Source organism: Stylophora pistillata, chromosome 3, assembly GCF_964205215.1.
Source record: "Stylophora pistillata chromosome 3, jaStyPist1.2, whole genome shotgun sequence".
Taxonomy (NCBI): Eukaryota; Metazoa; Cnidaria; class Anthozoa; order Scleractinia; family Pocilloporidae; genus Stylophora; species Stylophora pistillata.
The window spans coordinates 44877132-44888464 of NC_142521.1; the positions used below are offsets into that span (position 1 = coordinate 44877132).

The 11333-nt window shown below is 37.5% G+C and overlaps 1 protein-coding gene across 4 annotated transcripts in view; it reads right to left on the bottom strand.

The window, feature by feature from the left end:
• Positions 1-730: 730 nt before the first annotated feature.
• LOC111335083 (perforin-like protein 1) overlaps positions 731-11333 on the bottom strand; it is a 12496-nt gene continuing 1893 nt past the window's right edge. For 3 of the 4 annotated variants that reach the window (XM_022940927.2, XM_022940928.2, XM_088754123.1), the window contains 6 exons: positions 11120-11269; positions 10572-10669; positions 5827-5933; positions 5211-5528; positions 2721-3458; positions 731-2247 (listed from right to left, as the gene is read on the bottom strand). In XM_022940927.2, coding sequence (XP_022796662.2) covers positions 1772-2247; positions 2721-3458; positions 5211-5528; positions 5827-5933; positions 10572-10669; positions 11120-11269 — 1887 coding nt within the window. In that variant the 3' untranslated portion in view covers positions 731-1771. The remainder of the gene's footprint in view (positions 2248-2720; positions 3459-5210; positions 5529-5826; positions 5934-10571; positions 10670-11119; positions 11270-11333) is intronic. The other variant, XM_088754124.1, reaches the window with a different exon arrangement.

Genomic DNA, 11333 nt, shown 5'->3' on the forward strand with positions numbered 1-11333 from the left:
AGCTTTATTTGTTGTTCCAACTTGATATGATTTGATCTGTTGCCTGTAGTTGGTCCTGAGATCCAATCCAATCTCTCCTCAACACCAACATAATTTATATCCATGAAGAATGAATTACATAGTCAAGCGTCTTGTGATATAAAATCCATTTGTAATACGCAGATGTAAACAGAACCCTGCAATTACCTTGTTCTTTAGCTCAAAGCGAGGAAAGAGCCACCAAAGTATATTCATATCTGACTTTTAGCTGTTATTTTCAAAGAAAACATTCAAGAAAGACAGACTTAGAATACCACACGGGTGAATAACTAGAGAAGACCACTGGCTGTCAAGTTTTCAAGCGAAAATGCGTTAAGAAATGGATGCTTGCCAGGAAGCCTTGAGGTCTCTGGAAGAAATAAAGTTATTGTGTGGGTATTTGAAAACTTCTTAAGTATGCTGCATTTTGTCTGACAAAGCTTGCGTACAGGATTTTCGAGGATAAACTACTATTTTAGTCTGTTTCTAACACAACATCAGCCACGATAGATTTCATTTTCCCACTTCTTTGCTTGACCCTTTTTTTTCTTTTCAATCTTAAAACACAGCCAGAAAAGTATCATTAACCAACATATAAATATCAGGGGAAAACTTGTTGGTATTTGCTCACGTCGACGGACCCCGTCTAGATCTTCTTGTTAATCTCCTCCAAGTAAAGCTATGAAAACGTGCAGAAAGCAGCATTCACACGTGTGGTATGAATTCGTCTTTATTACATCCTTGTCGTTTTCTACGAGAATGTTTATACTGGGAGGTGATCTTTGAGTTCAACCAGTTCAAACGACTCAGAAAATTCAAATTTTATGGCACCGAATGAAGACTTGATAACTATATATCTTAGATGCCAATTCGGATTAAAAATCCTAAAATCGGAGAGAACAGAGTTTTACGAATTTAAGCTGATTCATAAACATCATTCTTTTTAATTAATTAAGGTAAAGCCATTTTTACCCATTCACCCTGCATCATAATCGTTCTGCAAAATAAAAGACCAATTAAACCTGAAATAGCCATCTATGAATACAACACTGTTCTACCTCTACTTATAAAAAGGGCTTACACTCACACTTGTACTTCTAAAAGCATCCATTGCGCATGCCCATACAAAATTTAAACCCATTTAAATTTCCAAAAACAAAACCTTATTTTCAAAGAAATTCTTACCAAAATGAAACTTAACATTGCAAGCAATGCTGGTTGATTGAACTATTTAACCTACTACTTCCAAAGTAAAAAGATAAAACACTTCTTTAAAAAGACAATGATATTAAATTGAAATCCATCAACTGATTTTAAAATTGGTACCCGTACCCCGCAAATACTTGTAACATTATGCTAATTCATCCTCATAGCGGAGAGTAGGTAAACCTCTGATTCTTGTCAGCGGTGCACTGCCTAGATCTTCAAATTCAAACTTATTTCAGAACAGCGACGGCTACAAGACCCTTAGGGGCGGAACACAGTTTTATGGGTCAAGTGGAAAATCTAAAAGGAGTTTTAACCTCAACTAAAAAACTACTTCTTCGCATTTTGATTTTATCTTACTTTCTCTAAACATGAACGTCCTTTTGAGCCATCTACAGTTGCTAAACAGCCCAAATAACCCCATGCATTAAAAATGTGATCTGAAATCAGTCCATAATGCGAGTCTGACAGAGAAATGTTCAAACTAACTTACAGCTAACTGACAAATAATAAAAATTCAGCCTCACTTCGGCCAAGCGGATCATGTTCAGTTTACTGGCTCTTCCGCCAGGGTGTAATTTTTCCAAACATAATGAATCTCGGAATATTCATTTATTTCGACAGCCGTGCTTTTCTGTTTTGAATAAAGCAGGCAGTTACCCTTGGCGTTTTTACACCAACTTCCGGATATCTTAGGGTCACACATCACAAACGCCTGACAAAATGCATCTTCAGCACAAAATAAGCTACACTCAGAAACATTGGCAGACTGCTTTTCGCCACGGCGTTGCTCAATTTCTTTGACTTTAAGATGTTTCAAAACAAAACTTTCCTTTAATCGTTGCAGTCTGGAGAGAAACACCACCAGTTTGGAATTCGTCGTTTCACGCGCTCTGAGATCCTTTTTCGTGTCGAAGAGTTTACACCCCCTCCAAGCAGAATACTGAACTGCCACGCACTTCTCGTCCAATAGACAAATGGCTCTACAATCTGTCTCATCCACCTTTCCCAAATATCTATAGCCTGAAAGAAATCAGAAATGAAAAAATTCACGCAAAGTTGTATAAACAGCACTAAAAGCTACGTGTCCTACTGAGGATCAATATAAAAACAAAACAAAAAAATGGACATCCTTGGACAATTTTTGTGTGTGCTTGTGTGTGTTGTTTCTTTGGCTTTTTTTTTTATCTTTTCATCCATTTACATGCATGGGAGAAATCAAATTTGAGCTTATCGGGACACTAAACATGTTGCTCTTGAGCGAGCACCTTGAAACTGAAATGAAATTCCAGAAAACTGTTGCACCACACAAAATGCATAAAGAGATATGTTAGCTTTTCCAAACAGAGTCCTTGTCACTGATTATAAGAGTTTAAATATTTCAGAATTATCTTGCAGCTTCAAACTTTATCACGATTGCTATATTTTAAATGATGTAAAAGTTTGACACATAAAAAAAAAAAAAAAACAAAAGAAAAGAAATTTGGCAACTTTACCAAATGTGGCTACTCCAATGTTTTGCAGTTCAATGCCCAAATTAATGTCATCGTCACACGAATCTACCCGTCCTGCGAGTTTCAGAGCCTGGCAATAATTTTTTGAGGTATTGATGATCATCTCACGCATAACATCCAAGTTTACGTCGGGAAGATGCTTGGAATACCTCTCAGTAAACAGGTTATGAATAGCTCTCAAAGTGTACCTGATAGGAACTGGATTTTCTTGGACAGAGGAAGCCCACGTCATAGCATCCCCGTTGCTTGGGGGAGCTGCTCCTACAGTGATTGTGCTTGTCTCCACAGACTTCTGAAAGTTGGAAACAGCAGATCTTTGCTCTGAGTCCATTGAAAATCCCCCTCCGATACTGACGACTCCTGAATAGCTGGCTTGTGCTTCTACACTAATTTTCTGGCTCCTAAGCTCTGTGTACTTTGTTTGACTCATTTTGTGGTTCTTCATGAATCGTGCTCCAAACGTAACCTCTGTTAGGTAATGAGTTCCATAATATTGGATGAACTCCAAGACTGCATCACCGTTGCCATTTGAGTTGGAAAGTCTCTTTGCCCAGCTTACAAAGCCTGGGTCAAAGGGTGGGGGATCCGTGTCGTCCATTTTGCTGAAATAATAACGGCATTGAGCCTGGGATATGACGTACAGGTATTCTCCCGACGACATTTGTGCCACAGATTCTTTGTAGCTTGCGCTTGCGCTAAATTTAAAGCCCCATCCACCTCCTGCGGTAATTAAGAATATTATTTTAGTTTGAAGCCACCCATTGGCATCGGAAGGCTAGGGTGAATCAAATGGGCTGTTTTTTTGTATTTTTTAATAGTCAGCCCTAACAGATTATTTACAGGTCAAATAAGTGAGCGCCTGCCTGGCATGATTGTAATGACCCTGTAGGAGGAGAGGAATTTACTTTTATCTCATTGACCTACATTTATGACGAGATCAATATAATGGTACATTTTGACTGCCAAATCTGGGCCATCCCCATGACATTCCACATGATATTATTGTAAATTCTAAGTGCGACATTTCTTTTGTGGTTTTTTTTCTTTTTTTTTTTTGTGGTTTTCTTTTTTTTCTCTTTTTCTCGTTGCGTGTTTGGAGTACATTTATTTAAGTCTTTTCACTCTGTAATTATACTTATTGTTTCATTAGCGCCTTTCTTGTCATTTCGTTGCCGCCTCCTGTCGCTCTGTGCTATCTGCATAATTCATCATGTAATAACCGTTTCCTTTTTTTTTTCGCTAAGTGCAGTTGAGAAACGTTTCTGTGGCCGTAACAATGCAAGTTTTTTATAGCCTTGTTGTTCGTTATTTCCTTAGGTTGTACTTTGCGTAATTAGTGTAACCGTTTGTTGTTTTCTTTAGTTTCAACCAAAAAGTTGTAGAGTAATAAAGATCATGTTTGCATAAAGACGCGGAGTTGTCAATTCCAGCCACAGATTCCGCATAAGTGCAGTTACACTTATTAGGAGTGGAATTCATTGATGCCTACAAATTAATCTTCACTCGTCTCGAGGTAAATTTGAAGTGTAGTGAAAACGTTTGAATGTCATTTTGATCTCACTCGTACGCGTGGAGCTCTGGGAGCAAGAGGAATAAATGAGTCACTTAATCAACAGTTGTTCAATGCTCCTGTTGTTGCTGATTCTGAAATGAGTTACACACATAATCACATGAGCCAGAAACGCAAAGAAATTAGAAGTAACAGAGTGGCATAGATACAATGAATACATGAAGTTCATATGTTTTGAACTGCGGTATTAAATACGTATGATGCACGATCCTTCGCAGTAGATAGCGCTATTTATGCAATAGCGAAAATCAGACTTGAAAAAAATCAGGCCTGTACGGGATTCGAACCACTGACCTCTGCGATACTAGTGCAGCGCTCTACCAATTAAGCTAACAAGCCAACTGGGAGCAGGCCGTTAAGTTGATTCGTAATAATCCCGTGATGATAAATCAGATACAATGAATATATGAAGTTCATATATTTTGAACTGCGGTATTAAATACGTATGATAGCAAAAGAAATGGAGGTCTGACTGGCTAAGTGCGATCACAAAGACAAGAGTCTTGGACAAATCCTTCAAAGAACTAATTGCTAAGGATAGGGTTTACACATGTGAAAGACATTTTGCCTCTGATAATATTGAAATATGTAAGTACTTGGTGTTTATTTTTAGCTTCTCACTCGATACTTCGTTTGATCTCTATAATATTGTCGTGAAAGGTTTGCTTATAGCTTTGCTCAATTTTCATGAAATCGTATCTGATATGTGTCTGTTCATACTTTTCGCAGTTACAACTGAGAAAATGATAAAGAAAAAGCCACGATTTGGTGCTCTACCAACGCTTAATATGCCGATAAGATGTTGCGAAAGCAAGAAGCCACCTGAGCGACCACATCGGGCATATGTTGTCAAAGAATCCCCAAAGTTCGGAGTTTACGACGAAAGGTTATTTTTAACCTACCTTCGATGTTAGCAGATGCTTCAAGAGACTTTGACATCTCCAATCTGTTTCGCACAACTTTGGAAGAAAATGATGTTTCACAGGACACGTCAGGTACAACAATCAAGCCTGCTGGGACACTGTAGCGACAGTCAGAAGTCTGCTTTTCAGAAGTGTAGTCTGTCACGAATATTGGGTGAGTAAAGCCAGGATCGTGGCCTGTAGCCAGTGGATAACCCTTTAAAATGTCGTAGCCGAAGACGGCGTAATCAAGATCCGGAAAGGATCGCTTCCAGTGAGGATTTTGGCACTCTTGAAGCAGATTGTCTAGCCGAACTCCTGATACGGGTATAAGAATTATGGTAAGTGCAATGATAGTGTAGTTACGTGGAAAGCATTTCGTAGGATTTCTTTTTGTTGTCCACGATTAGATTTCGACTTTCGAAGGGTCAATAAACAATTGTTATGAGCAAGAAAAACAAGCGCAAATGTTTTTTTTCTCTTATAAATAGGCTAAATAAACTTTTCGGCCCATTTGGTCTTAGGAATTATTCAACAATACTGACTAAATCTTTGCCGAATGATTGTTGAAGATACGTTTTTGCGAAGCTTACTTTTATTCAAGTCACGTTCTTACCGAAATTGAAAGAAGCTTTCCCGTCTTTTCCTTGTCCCAACGGCATCTGTAAATTTAGTGCCTTGTTCTGAGACGATTGAGATGATTCACTCGGAACAAACGAGGAACTACAGTGAAAACAACAACAACAACAACGAAACAACAAATGCAGTACATTGCGCGTACGAACGATACTCTTAGTACTTGCAAGGACATACAGTAATATGGCATCTCCATCCTACCCACCCAGACTTAAATTCAAACCTTTTTCCTATTTTCACTCTCTTTTCTATTCCGAGAGCTTTGATGTGATTAAACGGGCTTTCACCTCCTATTTCTCAAAAGCTACAGTCGCGTTACAACAAGGATAACTTACAGATCTAATTACGGAAGAGGAGTTTATTGACACTTCAGGGGACCTTCGTTTACAATATTCCACTTGCGATGAATGAAGCAGCGAACCGAAATCGACGGTTTACGGTTCCTTTTTCGTAATCTGCCGAAAAATGTGCTAAATTTATTACAATTACATTTTTCCCCATAAGGGGTAACCCTTAAGGGCATATTTATGATAACTTTTATAATGTAATGAAATTGTTGTGCGTGTTGTTGAAATATTATTTATTAAGGGTTATTCATATCATTCATACATGAGAAGTTGCTGAAATGTTATCAGTGTTATTTGTCATTGTATTTATATCGTGCGTGTAATTTTCTAACCCGCACTGTAATTCAGTTTTGCCTTCAAAAGTGTTGATTAAGCATGCCTATCTATCTATTACGTTATTCAGTTCGTATGGCTTTTACAATATCTAACTCGCCCACTGGGTGAAATGCTACATTTAAGCGACATTTCAGCAATAGTAAACGGGCATAAAATCCAAATGAAAATTTAAACTTGACTTAAAAAGATACCTTTATTTAACCAGGTTTAAGTTTCAATTAAATGTGCATTAAAGCCAATGAAAGATTTTCAGTTGATCAAGTTTATGTGACCTTAAATATATTATTAAATATGCTCAAAGATTTTGGTCTAGTTTAAGCCGCCAAAAGAATTAGGACCACTTTAAGTAACCTTAAATACATCATTAAACCTACTGAAAGATTTAAGGTATGCCTTAAGCGAGTCGAGGTTTTGTGTAAAATGTACTCGCATATAGATACTTACTATGCTGTCTGTCTTTTAACTCTTTTGTTTTGCGTTTAAACGGAGTATCCAGGAACGGCTTGATCATGATTGTATTTACCTTCTCTTTGACTTCTATGTACGGATGGTTTTCAGTAAGATACACTACTTGTCTGATTGAATGAAATCGAACTTTCTTCATATCATCGCTTTACTTGAAGTATGGCATCTCTACGCAGACTAAACTGCTTACACGGCTGATATATCGTTATTTTTTGATGACTCGACAAAAATAAATGACTAAAAGCTTGCAAAAAAATGTGATAGCTTATAAATCTCGTCTTCCTACACGATATGAATAGTGATTTTATTTACGCCATCTTGAATATTAATGGTGCCAAAGGTCCCATTTGGATTTGTGGTACATTTCGTGACCATTACATCACATTTTTACCTACATCTACCAATGCATATGCGTTAAGTTTTATGACCCTCACTGCGCATGCTTCACGTGACCACTCAAAGTCTCCCACATGGATGCCATCTACACACCAGTTTCATATATGATTGCGATCAACTCTTTACTCTTATTACAACAAATAAAGTAAACCTAAACGATATAAATTAAACCAAGAACACCTACACCGTATGCATATATTAATTATCCTTAAATCCTAACTCTACCAAAAAGCGTATTTCAGTCGAGTTTACGTTCCATCAGAGTTAATAGAGGGAACTCTGATGGAACGTTAAACTCTACTAACTATGTAATAATTTGGATATATCAACAAAGTTGAAATGGTAAATTGGCCACCGTAATGATTACAAAATCTGACGTTTCGAGCGTTACGCTCCGACGAAGGGCTAACGCTCGAAACGTCAGCTTTTGTAATCATTACGGTGGCCAATTTACCATTTCAACTTTGTTGATATATCCAAATTATTTCGATAGTCCCACCGACGCAGCCCCAAACAGTTTCTTTCGAAACTATCAGCCTTTATCTACTAACTATGGTTCCATTAAATGTAACGTAAATAAATATTTTTGTTTACAGGCATTTAAGGAGGCTCGAAAGGGTTGTTTTGACCGAGCGGAGAATGAATTCCAAAATACACGTAAGCAAATTACTCGCGAGAGAAATAAGAGAAGGCGCACGCGATCAGATCCGCGGTCGAGTTATAAACAAACATGGCCGCTATGAGCGTTTCAAAATTGCCGGGTACCTCTATTGTTTCCAGCGGAAGTGGTTGTTTGAGAAACAAAACTGGAAAGTTTACTTCTTGAAAGTAGGTAGGAAAATGTTTGGATGGCAGGACTTTTGCCGAAAGTGGCCAAAAACAGTTTATTTAACGAGCTAAAAGAGGATGGTGAAGTCAACACCCCATCAATAAAGTCGCGACGAGTGTGTTCGGTACGTCTTACTTTGTTCCGCGAAAAATTTAAGTGGATACCTCTGAGTGCTACGATTTGTTTCGCATTGAATTTGATTCCTAATAAAATGCAATGACCGAGAACTTTCCTAAACAACTAACCGGAAGATGAAAAGGAAAATGAAATCATTGTTGGATCCAGGATGGTAAACATTGACAGTATGTTTTATGAACGGAAATGGAGAAGTGTAAATGTTGCCTTGAAAAAGAACATAATTTTCAGTAAACAAGAGATCGTAACAATGTAGATGAGACTTTAATTCTAATTCAACCACAAACGATAAAATTAAAATAAAATATTCATCTTAAACTTGTGAGAAAGATTGTTGATACTTCAGTCAATAAACTGTAAATTACAACTACGAAAATGCAAACTCGCATTTGTTAAGAAAGCATTGCAAAATTTGTTTTGCTTTCCATTTAAAACGGAATAATGAAAGTTCACGGTCATGACAGTGGCAAAGAGAAAAAAAGGAAAATGAAGCTAAGGCTTGTTCATACCTCTAATACCTTGAAAAATATGGAAATTCGCGAAATCTGTGACGACCAACAAATTACTGTTGTATATGAAACTCTGATCTCCGCTTAGTTTGACGCTCATGACAATCTGGAAGACGTCAAAGCAAATTCTTTTCACTCCAAATTGTTTTCACTCCTCCACTTCAAATTGCACACAAACAATTATACGGTCAATGGTAAATGTGCATCGCCGAATGAGGCCTTCGATCAAGCCATCTTCTCGGAACAACGACAAGATACCATCCAGACTTTCGATGGAAAGCTTCATCTTTCGACAAACATGGTCCGGTCCAGAAGCTGGCAGAGGCAGGTTTGTGTCATGTTACATTACAATCTCTGTACGAGAAACTCAACATTAATGGCCTCAATGTTGTACTGGCATTGGCGCCATCTGTAAAATCAACTTGTCATCATATATCGAATTCCGCAAGAGAATTCTCTCCGGAATGTTTTACATTTCCAACTGTCGTAACGGTAAGCAGTCTGAGTCTCAAATGAGGACTTATTTTTCAGGAATGTGTAAAATCACGAAACAATGTGAATCCATTTTCAGGATGTACGATTTTTTGCGCGCTGACGGCATCCGTCGATTAACGGACTCATACTCGCGAAAATGAGCCCTGGAGTCAGCGGTATCGTTTAAAGCGCGTGACCGGATATAAAAGTGTGAGCTAAAATTGTAAAAACCGGAGATAAAGCTTGCTAAGTTGATGAACTAATATCTCGAAAATTAGTTCGGTGACCTACCCTAATTTTTTGTGTACAAATTATTTTCATCATTACGCATTCCGGAAGAAAAATTTTAAAAAAATTTATCCAGTGGAAATTTTTTTACCTTTTAAAACAGTATTTTCCTATATAATTCAAGTTCTACTGGTTAGTTTTTTTTTTATATCACGTATGCAGATAGAGAATGTGATGATGTTAAATAAATTTAAAAAAGAAAACTAGGTCACCGACTTGGTTTTTAAGATATCTTTCAAAAACTGAGAATTAGAAGCTCTTTTAGCACTACTGTACTGTTGCCATGGCAACAGATGATGCTTGACGAGCCCCCTTAAAAGATTGCCCTAACATAGTGTTAAGCATATGTCAAGTCATTATCCCGACGATAAGTTTGACAGTCCTGATATCTTTTACTGATTGGCACTTGCTGTTAATTGCGGAAAACCCTTTCGAGCCTCCTTAATGTCAGCTTAAACCTATATTATAGTGTAGCTTTAAGATAGTAGAAGCTCGGTTTAAGGCAGACTTAAACCGGTGTATAAGTTGCTTAAACTTCAACTTAAACTTAGAAAACTTGAATTTAAGATGGGATTAATCCACGTTTAAGACAACTTAAATAAGCTTTCTCGGTTTAATACAGCTAAACAGTACTTAAAAGAGTGCTTCAGACGAGTTTAAGTTCCATTAAATGTAACGTATACGAATACTTTTGTTTACAGGCATTTAATGTCAGCTTAAACCTACATTAAAGTATAGCCTTAAGATAGTATAAGCTCGGTTTAAGGCAGACTTAAACCGGTGTATAAGTTGCTTAAACCCCAAATTAAACGTAGTAAACTTAAATTTAAGACGGGATTAATCCACGTTTAAGACTGAACTTAAATAAACTTTTTTGCCTTGTGGCCACTTTTGCCAATCCCAACCATTTGAATAAAATGTTCTGTATGTTGTACAGGCATCTTACCTTTTAGATTTGGAGACATACAGTAGTGGTATTACCACAGCCAAGGCTAACAAGAGCACAATAATCAACGCTGATTTCCATTTCCTCCTCAAAAGACTCTGAAAAAGCACCCGAAGGTGGGAGGAGATTTTATTTACTACGTATCCCTGTGTACCCACGCTCGAAAATACGAGGAGGAAGGAAATACGCTTCTTAAACTGTAATTTGTTGCTTTGTTGTGGTCTCATCACCTTTCCTCATGGAAAGTACCGAAAAGCAACAAAACCGTGATTTTTCTATGTTTCAGAGAACTCACTCAAATTGCCCTTGAATCATTTCACCATTCTGGCCAACATTATTTTAATGAGGAAAATGTGTTCGTGTAGGTGACAATGACGATTGGAGCAGGTTGTGCCGGCTTTTGTTGTTCCGTGCAAAGGGCTAAATTTTAAAATGCATAGAACATTTAAGAGTTCTGCGGCATGCAATTACATCCATGAATTCAAATTATGCGAGTGGAAGAAGGCTTTTGATCGTGCATATTTCCGTGGAAGTTAACTTGCACCAACCTTAGATTTCCTTAATAGAGTTGGATTATCGGTCTCCTCAATCAGACTCTGTAAGGCTTCTATCTGTCTTTCTTGTGATTCCACAGTACGAGAGGTTCTATCCACTTCGTCTTTCAATTCAATGTTTTTCATGTATCGCGCAGCAGGACTCTGTGTGAATGAATGAAATAAATGCATTTATTTTCAGCAAAGGAAATCTATTTCTCCGACTCTC